The 13,717-nt window shown below is 50.9% G+C and overlaps 1 protein-coding gene across 2 annotated transcripts in view; it reads left to right on the plus strand.

Moving 5' to 3' along the window:
- GNPDA2 (glucosamine-6-phosphate deaminase 2) overlaps positions 1–12,579 on the plus strand; it is a 40,212-nt gene extending 27,633 nt beyond the window's left edge. For both annotated transcript variants that reach the window (XM_075334054.1, XM_075334061.1), the window contains exons 6-7: positions 3,060–3,234; positions 12,168–12,579. In XM_075334054.1, coding sequence (XP_075190169.1) covers positions 3,060–3,234; positions 12,168–12,223 — 231 coding nt within the window. In that variant the 3' untranslated portion in view covers positions 12,224–12,579. The remainder of the gene's footprint in view (positions 1–3,059; positions 3,235–12,167) is intronic.
- The last annotated feature ends 1,138 nt before the right edge of the window (positions 12,580–13,717 follow it).

Consider the following 13,717-nt stretch of genomic DNA (forward strand, 5'->3'; position numbering starts at 1 on the left):
GGCGTTCCATGCACCAGAAGTCTCACTCCCCTACCTGACCGGAATGAGATTTGTGGCGCAGCGCTCTCCAGCACGCCCTGTGATTAATCGGGCCCTCAGACTTTTTATTTCATATGCACAGAATGTCCTAAACCTCCTGGACCCACACCTATGTAGATTACTGGAGTCAGGGCTTCTTGACCCTTTATACTACCTGGTAATGCTGCCTTCAAAATCACGTTGGAGAACAAATGGAAAAATGGCTACACATGTGGTCATTTTATTCCATAACTCCTACAGAAGTAACTATGACATGATCAGCATTTTCCCATTTATTCTCCACCTGGATTGCAGCATTTTAGAAGGGTTGGCAGACCAAGTTTACATCACAGGTGTCAAGTCTTTTCCTTAGGCCCTCTTCACTCATCCGTGTGTCCGGTATTTGTGAGGTCCGTTTTCACACGTACCGGAGACACTGACACACGTAGACCCATTAACATCAATGGGTTTTACCATGGACCGTGTGAAGCATATGTGTATTCGAGTGCGCCACAAGTACATATGTCCGTCTTTCTCCGGCAGCATGGGTGTCACATGGACCTGATGTGCTCTGTGTGACACGTACCGGAGAAAACAGTGTCTTTGAAATAAAATGCTTTTCTATACTCACCTGTCTCCCCCGCTGCTGTCTTCGGCACTGCTGTCACTTGCTTCCGACCCCACTCATGCTCATCGCATATTCACTGCACCATGGACTGGAAGCAGCAGCAGCGCCGGAGCCAGCAGAGATGGAGACCGCAGAGCGGAAGACATCAGCACCACGTACAGCAGGGACAGGTGAGCATAAAGTTCCTGTTCTCCGTGTGTTATCACAGATAGCCCAAGGAGAACACTCATATTCCAAAATCACGGCACATGGAGGGCAATACGCACCTTTCACACGTCTGTGCAAAACGTGTGTGGTTTTTCATGGACGTGTGAAAGAGGCCTTAGAATGATGCCACACTAGATCTATGTACATTGCGTTGATTCTCTGAGAATAGGAGGCAACACCAGAATGTTTAGTTGCATATGCAGCTCTCAGGGCTAATTCACCCGATTGTTTAGTATCCAGATTTTCATATGGGTGTATGGGAACAACACACACGTACGTATATATATACACACACACACACACACACACACACACACACACACACACACGTAAATTGGACATAATTTCACATAAAACTCAAAAAAAAAAAATAGGCCAGACAAAATTGTGTGTTCACATTGTTTCAAGCATGTGATGCTCATTCAAACTCACTTTTGTGGCAAGTAACTGGTGTGGGCAGTATGAAAATTACCTGAAATCAGATTAAAAGGAGAGAAGTTGAGTCGATCTTTGCATTGTGTGTTTTTATGTGCTACACTAAGCATGGAGAACAGAAAGAGAAGAGAATTGTCTGAGGACTTGAGAATCAAAGTTTTTGAAAAATCTCAAGTGTCAAGGTTAAACTCCATCTTTGGAGATCTTTGTTCTTTTGACCGTGGTCTGCAACCTAATGAAGAACTTTATAACCCATAGGACTATAGCTAATTTCCCTGGATGTGTTTGGCAGAAAAACATTGATGAATAGTTGCAACAAAGGATAGTCCGCATGGTGGATAAGTTGCCCCAATCAAGTTCCAAAGAAATTCAAGTTGTCCTGCAGACTAAGGGTGTATCAGTGTCAGCACAAACTAGCTGTCGACATTTGAATTAAATGAAATGCTATGGAGGAGACCCAGGAGGACCCCACTGCTGACAGAGAATTAAAAAAGCTAGACTTCAGTCTGCCAAAATGTTCATGAGAAAGCCAAAATCCTTCTGGGAAAGTGTCTTGTGGACAGATGAGACCAAGATGAAGCTTTCTGGGAAAGCTCCTCATTCTACTGTTTACTGAAAACAGAATGAGGTGAGCAAAGAAAACACAGTACCTACAGTCAAATATGGTGGAGATGATGTTTTGGGGTTGTTTTGCTGCTTCTGGGACTGGGTGCCTCAACTGTTTAAGGCATCATGAAATCTGAAGAATGCCAAAGGATTTTGGGTTGCAATGTAATGCCCAGTGTCAGAAATCTGGGTTTGCGTTCTAGGTCATGATTCTTCCAGCAGGACAATGACCCCAAACATACTTTAAGGCTATGTGCGCACGTTGCGTAAATACATGCAGTTACGCTGCGCTTTGTAGCGCAGCGTAACTGCATGCGTCCTGCGTCCCCTGCACAGTCTATGGAGATTGTGCAGGGGGCGTGCGCACGTGGCGTCTTAGAGCGCAGCGCTTCGGCTGCTGCCCGAAGCGCTGCGTTCAAGAAGTGACATGTCACTTCTTCCGTGCGCTTTGCCGGCAGCTCCTGCTCTGTCTATGGGAGGAGCTGCAGGCAGAGCGCAAGGAATCGGCTTTTTTTTTTTTTTCTCTACGGACATTTTCTGCAGCGATTTGAAGCGCACATGTGCTCTTCAGATCGCTGCAGAAATTTCTGCAGGGCTAGTACGCAACATGCGCACATAGCCTAAGAAGCACCAGAAATGGATGGAATCAAAGTCCTGGAGGGTTCTGAAGTGGCAGCAATGAGGCCTAATCTAAATCCCATTGATCACCTGTGGAGATATCTTAAAATTGTTGTTGGGAGAAGACGCCTTCATATATGAGAGACCTGGAGCAGAGCACAAGAGTGGTCCGAAATTCCAGTTGAGAGGAGTAAGAAGCTTGATGATTGTTATAGGAAGTGATTGATTGCAGTTATTTAATCCAAAGGATGTGCAACCTATTATTAAGTGGAGGGTGCCAACGATTGTCTGGCCCATTTTTGGGGATTGGGGTGAAATTATGTCCAATTTGCCGTTTTTTGTGACAGAAAATAAACATGTATAAGAAAATATGTAATTGCAATAATTTTGTTTGAAAGTGCTTTATTTTTTGGAACACTTTCAGCCATGACTGAAGCTTGCTATTGGGCTATGAATTGTAGAATAATGAATGTGGGGTGACAGACTATTTTTTACTAATTCTGGACAACCCCTTTAATTTTTGTTCTATGCTATTTTCCCCTGACAGGTGATGATCCTCATTACTGGAGCCCATAAAGCCTTTGCTTTATATAAAGCGATAGAGGAAGGCGTCAATCATATGTGGACAGTGTCTGCTTTCCAGCAACATCCTCGTACTATATTTGTCTGTGATGAAGACGCCACATTAGAGCTTCGAGTCAAAACTGTGAAGTATTTTAAAGGTGAGAAACACAAAATCTGTAAAATATTTTAAAGTCTGTTTTAGCCATGGAACCTGCTTGGCTAATTCCATATATCAAGTACTTGGACTGGCAGCGTTTTGGGCTGGTGGGGATCTTAAAGGGAACCTGTCACCACTTTTTCGCCCTATAAGCTGCGGCCACCACAACCGGTCTCTTATATACAGCATTCTAACATGCTGTATATAAGAGCCCAGGCCGGGGGTATAACATAAAAAACACTTTATAATACTCACCTAACGGTCGCGTTGTGGTCTTTATGGGCTTCTCCGTTGTCCGGTGCCGGCGCCGCCTCTTTTGGCCATCTTTGTTCGCCGCCTTCTCTAGCTGCGGTGTATGATGTGTCTACGTCATACACACTGGCCAGCATTCAGGTCCTGAGCAGGGCAGATCAAAGTATTGTTGTGCGCCTGCGCAGGACCGGCAAGTGTGTATGATGTAGCCGCGTCATGCACCCAGGCTTCAGAAAGAGGACGAAGATGGCCGAAAGAGGAGGCGCCGACACCGGAGAATGGAGACGCCCATAAGTCCGACAGCGCGACTGTTAGGTAAGTATTAGTGTTTTTCATGTTCTCACAGCGGCCTGGGCTCTTATATACAGCATTCTAACATGCTGTATATAAGAGCCCGGTGGTGGTGGCCGCAGCTTATAGGCCAAAAAAGTGGTGACCGGTTCCCTTTAACGCTTAAAGCTGCAGACCTTTCACACAGTTGCTTCGCCAGATTGTCATTTACAGGATAGATTATTATTTCTGTCAAGAAAGGACTAAGGATCAAATATATCAAAATGTTTACACCAGAAAACTGGCGTAAAACCCGCTGAATAGTCAAGTTTGCATATTTTGGCGTTTTTCATGCCAATTTCAAGCAGTTTAGCCAAAATGGGTACAGCTGGTAGGTGGCTTAATACACCTACCCGTCAACTTAATGGAAAGTGGTGCTTTCTTGCGTAGAAATGTTACTCCACTGACTGACCAGAGTAATATTTCTGGTAAGGCGTACGCCACTAATATGTGGTGTATACATGAATTAGTTGTATCACATTCCCACATGCTCCTCATTAAGACTAGGATATGAAATGCCAGTCTTAAATGGAATCTGTCAGCAGGTTTTTGATATGGAGATTGACAGCAGCATGATAGGGTCAGGAATCCAGATTTCATCAATGCTTAGTTTACAGGGTGTAGTCAGTTTTCTCTGCCGCACAGCTCAGTTGTTTAGCTGTCCATGCCACAGCTTTCTGTGTACATTGTATAGTTAGGGAGAGCTGCTCTTCAGTGCAAGGGACAGGGTTGAACTTGGAGGCGTGAGTCCAATTGTCCTGTAGTGATTTATCTCTTGCTGATAAAACACTTGTTTGTATTCAAAGGGCATCTGTCACCAGGTTTTTCCCATCTGAGGCTTGGTTCACATTTCCGTTGTTTTGCATCAGTCACATGCGTTGCTTGCCGCTTGTGACTGATGCGTTGTACAACGGATGACAATAATTGGAATTAGAAAGCGGATTCCGTTGTAAAATGAGAGCGAGAGAACGATCAGCTGATCGCTCTCAAAAGCCGGCGGCCGGCCGATCAGCTGATCGCTCTCAAAAGCCGGCCGATCAGCTGATCGCTCAAAAAAGCCGGCCGATCAGCTGATCGCTCACAGTAGCCGGCCGATCAGCTGATCGCTCACAGTAGCCGGCCGATCAGCTGATCGCTCACAGAAGCCGGCCGATCAGCTGATCGCTCACAGAAGCCGGCCGATCAGCTGATCGTTCGGCCGCCGGGAGAGCGCATGCGCAGCGAAATCCTAAGGACTCCGCTGCTCAAAAAACGTTACACTTTGCGTTCCTGCCACCCGACGGGCAGTCGTTCCACGACTGATCAGTCGGGCGGAGGATGCAACGCAAGAGCATCAGTCACAATCTGCCGCTCATGAAAGTCTATGGGAAACAACGGAATCCACCAAACTGATTGCGTTATTTATCAGAGCAGCAGATTGTGACTGATGCAAAACAACGGAAATGTGAACCTAGTCTAATCTGAGAGAGTAGCATAAGGTAAGGGCAGAGATCCTGATTCCAGTGATGTCACTTAGTGGGCTGCTTAGTGTAGTTTTGATTACAGGGATACTTGATGTGCTAGGGGAAAAGGATTTCAGCTCACCTGTAGCCTGGGTTGTTGCATTCGCAAGTGCTCGGTATCCACCGGTAGGTCCCAGCCGGTAATACTGTGAGGAAGAGCAGAAGAGGGAAGGATCCGGCACAGACTTTTCTATGGTAAAAACATTATTTCTTTGTCGCTCCATTGGGAGACCCAGACAATTGGGTGTATAGCTTCTGCCTCTGGAGGCCACACAAAGTATTACACTTTTAAAAAAGTGTAACCCCTCCCCTCTGCCTATACACCCTCCCGTGGACCACGGGCTCCTCAGTTTTATGCTTTGTGTGGAAGGAGGCACACATCCACTCATGCATTCTCATACATAGTTATGACGGATGGAAGAAAAGAGGACCCCGATGGGGTCCCCGGCATGTTCCCTTCTCACCCCACTATGTCGGCGGTGTTGTTAAGGTTGAGGTACCCATTGCGGGTACGGAGGCTGGAGCCACATGCCGTCTCCTTCACCATCCCTTATGCGGCTCTGGGAGAAGTGGGATCCTAAGCGGTCGTCCACGTGCTGGGACCGTGCTCCATCCGCAGCCCCTGGTGGAACCTGCCGGACCGGAGCTTCTTCACCCCCAGGGACCGGGCCCTGCAACTTGAAGGTACTCTGTGTCCCCATGTGGGGACTGTACAGGGAGGGAGGTCCGTTGTTTTTTTCGGCGGACTTCCGCGCCGACCGTGCCTGCTTGTCGGGCACGGCCTTAAATTTAGTCCCCGGCTTCGCCGCGGCCTAGTCGCGAAAAATCCCGCCCCCGGGCCTGCCTGTCAGGGGTAAGGGCGGGATTACCGACATGACGTCGGCTTTGAGGGCTGGAGCATCTTTGCATGTCTCCCCCCCCCCCCTCATTGACCACTTTGGGGACTCCAGATTCCCGCTCTTTGCTGGCGCCACCCTCGGCTCCACACCCCCCCTGAGAGCTCCGGCGGCCATTTTTAGCATTCTGCCGGTGGATGCTACTCAGCGGCAAAGCTCTGCAGCTCCGGGGGATCCACGACAGGGAATCTGGAGGACACACTCCGCTCGTTATCTGTTCGGAAAGGCTGTATACCCTTTTCCCATATACCCTCAGTGGTCACTCTCCTAAGAGACAACAGCATGTCGTCCACAAGGAGCAAAGCTACTAAGGCACAGATTTTTTTCGCGGCCTGTACCTCTTGTGGAGCTATGTTGCCTGCGGGATCCACCTACCCTCACTGTGATCAATGCTCGACTCCTGCCACGCTTGCTCAGCCGGAGCCTCGGGCACTTGTGGGCCCCTCGGCTCATGTAGATCCCCCTGCTCCCCCTGAGCAGTCTGCAGGGACAGAGTCACCGTCGTTGGCCTCTTTCGCTGAGACACTCTCTCAGTCACTTTCTCAATCCATTGCACAGTCTATGGACAAATGGTCATCTAAGCTCCTTGAAGCATTGCAGTCCAGACCGGGCCCTTCACAGGCCCCGGCCCCTGTTAGTTTGTCTCCTCCAGGCCCTTCTCGGTCCGCGCAGCAGCGCGCTCCCAGGATAGCCCCTAGGTCCCAGGCGGAGGACTCCTGCCCGGATCGCAGCCCCAGGCCGGCTAAGCGGCCTCGCTGGGATTCTTCTCCGGCCTCCTCACGCTGCTCTGGATCCCAGCTTGAGGACTCTCGGGAAGACGAGGCGGACGTGGGAGCTCAGGGCTCTGACCCTGACTTCACCCTTAACCTTGATGCCCCTGAGGGGGACGCCTTGGTAAATGATCTTATCTCGTCCAACCAGGTGTTGGATCTCTCACCCCACCTCCTCCTGCAGAGGAGCTGGCTTCTCAGCAGGAGAAACACCAATTTCGATTCCCCAAACGTACGCGCAATACGTTTTTTGATCACTCTAACTTCAGGGACGCTGTCCAGAAGCCCAGAGCGGTTCCAGACAAGCGCTTTGCTAAACGGCACACTGACACGCGTTATCCCTTTCCACCTGAAGTCGTTAAGGGCTGGGCACACTCCCCCAAGGTGGATCCTCCAGTCTCTAGATTGGCTGCTAGGTCCGTTGTGTCTGTTGCCGATGGCTCATCCCCAAAGGATGCCACTGACAGACAGATAGAGCTCTTGGTCAAGTCTATTTATGAGGCCACAGGGCGCGTCTTTCGCCCCGGCCTTTGCGGCCGTGTGGGCTCTCCAAGCAATCTCGGCATGTCTGACTGAGATTAATGCCGTCACGCGGAATTCTGCTCCGCTTGTTTCATCCTTGACCTATCAGGCATCAGCATTTTCGTCCTACGCCATGAACGCCGTCCTGGACTCCGCTAGCCGTACGGCGGTGGCATCCGCTAACTCCGTGGCAGTCCGCAGGGCCATGTGGCTGCGCGAATGGAAAGCAGACTCTGCTTCCAAAAGGTTCTTAACTAGTTTGCCTTTTTCTGGCGACCGTTTTGTTTGGCGAACGGTTGGATGAGATTATTAAGGAATCCTCGGGAAAGGACTCCTCCTTACCCCAGTCCAAACCTAAGAGACCTCAGCAGAGGAAAATCCAATTGAGGTTTCGGTCCTTTCGTCCCTCCGCCTAGACCCAATCCTCTTCGTCCAACCGGCCAGAGAAAGGCCAGAGGAACTCCTATGCGTGGCGGTCCAAGTCACGCCCCCAAAAGGCCGCAGGAGGCACTGCCTCCAAGGCGGCCTCCTCATGACTCTCGGCATCCCCTAGCCGCATCCTCGGTCGGTGGCAGGCTCTCCCGCTTTGGCGACGCCTGGTGGCCACACGTACACGACCGATGGGTGAGAGACATTCTGTCTCATGGTTACAGGATAGAGTTCAGCTCTCGACCTGCGGCTCGTTTCTTCAGAACCTCCCCACCCCCCGCACAGGCCGACGCACTTTTTCAGGCTGTGGACGCTCTAAAGATAGACGGAGTTGTGATTCCCGTTCCCCTTCAGGAACGTGGTCGCGGATTTTACTCCAACTTGTTCGTGGTGCCAAAAAAGGACGGGTCATTCCGTCCCGTTCTGGACCTCAAGCTGCTCAACAGACATGTGAGAACCAGACGGTTTCGGATGGAATCTCTCCGCTCGGTCATCGCCTCGATGTCACAAGGAGACTTCCTAGCATCGATCGACATCAAAGATGCTTATCTCCATGTACCGATCGCACCCGAACATCAACGTTTTCTGCGTTTCGCCATCGGGGACGAACACCTCCAGTTTGTGGCATTGCCTTTCGGCCTGGCGACAGCCCCACGGGTTTTCACCAAAGTCATGGCATCCGTCGTGGCGGTCCTGCACTCTCAGGGCCACTCGGTGATCCCTTACTTGGACGATCTCCTAGTCAGGCCCCCTTCTCGGGTGGCGTGTTAACGAAGTCTTACCGTCACTCTGGCGACTCTCCAGCAGTTCGGGTGGATCATCAATTTCCCGAAATCCAAGTTGACGCCGACCCAATCACTGACTTACCTCGGGATGGAGTTTCATACCCAGCCAGCGTTAGTCAAGCTACCACGGGACAAACAGCTTTCTCTGCAGGCAGGGGTGCAATCGCTTCTTCGGAGTCAGTCACACCCCTTAAGGCGCCTCATGCACTTCCTGGGGAAGATGGTTGCAGCTATGGAGGCAGTGCCGTTCGCGCAATTCCATCTACGGCCACTCCAATGGGACATTCTTCGCAAATGGGACAACAGTTCGGCTTCCCTCGACAAGAACATCTCTCTTTCCCTCGCAACCAAAACATCACTTCAGTGGTGGCTACTACCCACATCCCTGTCCCGGGGAAAATCCTTCCTACCCCCAACCTGGGCTGTGGTCACCACGGACGCGAGCCTGTCAGGTTGGGGAGCAGTGTTTCTCCACCACAGGGCTCAAGGAACCTGGACTCCAATAGAATCGTCCCTTCAGATCAATATCCTGGAGATAAGGGCAGTATATCTAGCCGTATTGGCTTTCCATCGGTGGCTGGAGGGCAGGCAGATCCGAATCCAGTCGGACAACGCCACTGCCGTCGCCTACATCAACCACCAAGGCGGCACTCGCAGTCGTCAAGCCTTCCAGGAAGTCCGGCGGATTCTGCAGTGGGTGGAAGACACAGACTCCACCATCTCCGCAGTTCACATCCCGGGCGTAGAAAACTGGGAAGCAGATTTTCTCAGTCGTCAGGGCATGGATGCGGGGGAATGGTCTCTTCACCCAGACGTGTTTCGAGAGATCTGTCGCCGCTGGGGAACGCCCGACGTCGATCTCATGGCATCACGACACAACAACAAGGTCCCGGCCTTCATGGCACGGTCTCAGGATCACAGAGCTCTGGCAGCGGACGCTTTGGTCCAGGATTGGTCGCAGTTTTGACTGCCATATGTGTTTCCCCCTCTGGCGATGATGCCCAGGGTACTACGCAAGATCCGGTCTGACTGCCGTCGCGCCATTCTCGTCGCTCCAGACTGGCCGAGGCGGTCGTGGTATCCGGATCTGTGGCATCTCACGGTGGGTCAACCGTGGGCACTTCCAGACCGCCCAGACTTGCTGTCACAAGGCCCGTTTTTCCATCTGAATTCTGTGGCCCTCAACCTGACTGTGTGGCCATTGAGTCCTGGCTCATAGCGTCTTCAGGATTATCTCAGGATGTAATTGCCACCATGAGACAAGCCAGGAAACCAACGTCCGCCAAGATCTATCACAGGACTTGGCAAATCTTCTTATCCTGGTGCTCTGATAACGGTTTTCCTCCATGGCCGTTTGCCTTACCCACATTTCTTTCATTCCTACAATCTGGAATGGACAAGGGTTTGTCACTCGGCTCTCTCAAGGGCCAAGTGTCGGCGCTCTCCGTGTTTTTTCAAACGCGTCTAGCCAGGCTTCCGCAGGTCCGCACGTTCCTGCAGGGGGTTTGCCACATGGTCCCACCTTACAAACGTCCGTTGGAACCTTGGGATCTTAACAGGGTCCTGACGGCTCTTCAAAAGCCGCCTTTTGAGCCACTGCGGGATGTCTTTCTCTCCCGTCTTTCTCAGAAGGTGGCCTTTCTGGTGGCAGTCACATCTCTTCGGAGAGTGTCTGAGCTTGCAGCGCTGTCATGCAAAGCTCCCTTCCTGGTTTTCCACCAGGATAAGGTGGTTCTGCGTCCTGTCCCGGAATTTCTCCCTAAGGTGGTATCCCCTTTTCATCTAAATCAGGATATCTCCTTGCCTTCCTTTTGCCCTACTCCAATTCACCAGTGTGAAAAGGATTTGCACTCTTTGGATCTTGTGAGAGCACTCCGGTTCTACGTGTCTCGCACGGCGCCCCTGCGCCGTTCAGACGCGCTCTTTGTCCTTGTCGCTGGCCAGCGTAAGGGCTCTCAGGCCTCCAAGTCAACCTTGGCTCGGTGGATCAAGGAACCGATTCTCGAGGCCTACCGTACTTCTGGGCTTCCACTCCCTTCAGGGTTGATAGCCCATTCTACCAGAGCCGTAGGTGCGTCCTGGGCATTGCGGCACCGGGCGACGGCTCAGCAGGTGTGTCAGGCAGCTACGTGGTCTAGTCTGCACACTTTCACGAAGCACTATCAAGTGCATACCTATGCTTCGGCAGACGCCAGTCTAGGTAGGCGAGTCCTCCAGGCGGCGGTTGCCCACCTGTAAGAGGGGGCCGTTTTCGGCTCTTTTTATTGAGGTATTGCTTTACCCACCCAGGGACTGCTCTTGGACGTCCCAATTGTCTGGGTCTCCCAATGGAGCGACAAAGAAGAAGGGAATTTTGTTTACTTACCGTAAATTCCTTTTCTTCTAGCTCCTATTGGGAGACCCAGCACCCGCTCCTGTGCCCTTCGGGCTGTTGTTCTTTTGTGTACACATGTTGTTGATGTTGATTTGTTCTTTTGGTTCATGGTCTTCAGTTCTCCGAACATCCTTCGGATTGAATTTACCCTAGACCAATTTATAAGTTTTCTCCTTCCTGCTTTTGCACCAAACTGAGGAGCCCGTGGTCCATGGGAGGGTGTATAGGCAGAGGGGAGGGGTTACACTTTTTTAAAAGTGTAATACTTTGTGTGGCCTCCGGAGGCAGAAGCTATACACCCAATTGTCTGGGTCTCCCAATAGGAGCTAGAAGAAAAGGAATTTACGGTAAGTAAACAAAATTCCCTTTATGCTTTATTCCAAGCATTAAAAAAAGACGATGTGGAGACCAAAACTGTGTATAAGCAGGGAAAGGAACTTTACGCGTTTCGGACTACAGTAAAAACAAAGGAGTCCTGAATCATATGATTAAGGGCTCCTTTGTTTTTACTGTAGTCTGAAACGCGTAAAGTTCCTTTCCCTGCTTATACACTGTTTTGGTCTCCACATCGTCCTTTTTAATGCTTGGAATAAAGAATATGTTTTTACCATAGAAGAGTCTGTGCCGGATCCTTCCCTCTTCTGCTCTTCCTCACACTACTTGACGTGCTGCAGGTAGTCCAGCATATTCATGAGCTCTGTATAACTGCTAGATCTGCAGCAGAGAAAACAATTGATATTAAAATGACAGAAAACAGCTCAGTAAGTCACACATCGCTGGAATCAGGGTCTCTGTCTCTACATTATGCTGCTCTCAGATGGGGGAGCAAAAACCTGGTGACAGATTCCCTTTATTATTCTGCCCCTACTTCATGCTGCTGACTGATTCCCTTAAAGAAGCGGGGCCTAAATTCTTTATCTTGTTTTGCCATTTAACCTATAAACACTACAAATCCCACAGATTCTCATGTCTCCCTTGCAGGTTAAGCCCTACTTGTTCATGCAGAAAGGATTATGTTAGAGAAGCCTTTGGGAAAACCTTAACTTTTTTTTTTTTCTTCCTTTCTTTCCTTAGGCTTAATGCACGTACATAATAAACTGGTGGAACCACTGCACAGCATGAAGAACTGATGCGGTGTGAAAATGGCAGAAGACTTAGTGGCTATGCAATATTCCTGTACGCTGGTCTGTAAATCTGCACAAGTACTGTATTCTCATGGTCCAGTCCCGGCCGTCGCCATGTAACATTCCATACTCCATAGATGACGTACCCTTTCTCCGGCCCCAGCGCTGGTGTGTGAGGGGCGGCAAATGTTGCCTTATTGTATAACTTAAAATATTCTGCTACTTACCTATGTACTCATTTGCAGATTTACTTTCTGGACATGAAAATGTCTGAGCACTTTAGTGTTTATTAAAGCAAAGCTGTCCGCTACATTTCTAACTCCGGCTTCTATAATAAATTTGCCTTTTTTTCTTCTTTGTTACATTTTGTCTTTAAATTATTTTAAATTTGGTCTCTTTACTGTATACACCATGAAGCTTTCTTACATTATGTATTGTATTACGCAAAAGTATATAAAAGTTGTTGTTTCTCCATCGTTTCATTGGGGGACACAGGACCATGGGTTATGCTGCTGTCACTAGGAGGCTGACACTAAGTAAACAGAAAAAGTTAGCTCCTCCCCAGCAGTATAACCCCTGAGCCAGAGGCGGGCTCAATCAGTTTTTAGCTTAGTGTCGTAGGAGGCTGATGTGGGCTGTCTCGGCCCCCCTCAGCCATTTGCTTTTTTATTGCGCTTTTTTCTCTTATATCGGCGCCGCTCATCGCTCTTATACCTGTCTTTTTTCTCTATGCAGGTATTCCCTTCACTCTTCCATCCGCAGCCCTGTCGGTACCACTCCACAGGGTCGCAGGAGTTTTGAGATTTTGGGCCCTCTCCCCCGTCCGCCCCCGCTGGTACCACTCCCGGGGGTGTTCGTGTGGGCAGGTTGTCGTGGGCACCCCTGATTCGCCCTGCGGTATCACCCCAATGGGCCTACAGGGACATTCAGCAGGGATGGATCCTTTGCAGCGTGCTGTGATCTGACGGGCCCTCACCGCTGCTTTCTGCTGCTGGGGGCTCCTTCCCCCATCATGAGGTCCACTTCCCTGCCTTCTACACGTTCTCTCCCGGAGTCTATAGTCTCCCAGGGCGAGGGCACCGTTCACAGGCAGGGGCAGGGTGCCCTGCCTGCACCGCCTCCGTCGCTGGGCCTCCGCCGCCGAGTTCAGGTAGGACCGTTTTCCCCTACCCTCCTCCTCGGCCCGCTCCAAAATTTACTCCCCGGCGTCCCCATCAGCGCGCCGAGGTTCCTCGCCGCTGCCGCCGCCTGCGGTCGGGTCCGCCGGCGCTGCCTCTCCCCGCGACGGCACCTCTGCTTCGGCCGCTGTCCTCGGCGTACCCAGGCCGCCTCCGCACAGCGTGCCGAGGATCCTCGCCGCTACCTGCGGTCGGGTCCCCCGGAGCTACCTTGCCCGCGACGGTACCTCTGCTCCAGCCCGGTCCTCGGCGTCCCCGGGCCACCTCCCGCACAGCGCGCCAAGGATCCTCTCCGCCGCCGCCTGCGGCCGGGTCCGCCGGC

The sequence above is a fragment of the Anomaloglossus baeobatrachus genome, chromosome 1 (assembly GCF_048569485.1).
Source record: "Anomaloglossus baeobatrachus isolate aAnoBae1 chromosome 1, aAnoBae1.hap1, whole genome shotgun sequence".
Classification (NCBI taxonomy): domain Eukaryota; kingdom Metazoa; phylum Chordata; class Amphibia; order Anura; family Aromobatidae; genus Anomaloglossus; species Anomaloglossus baeobatrachus.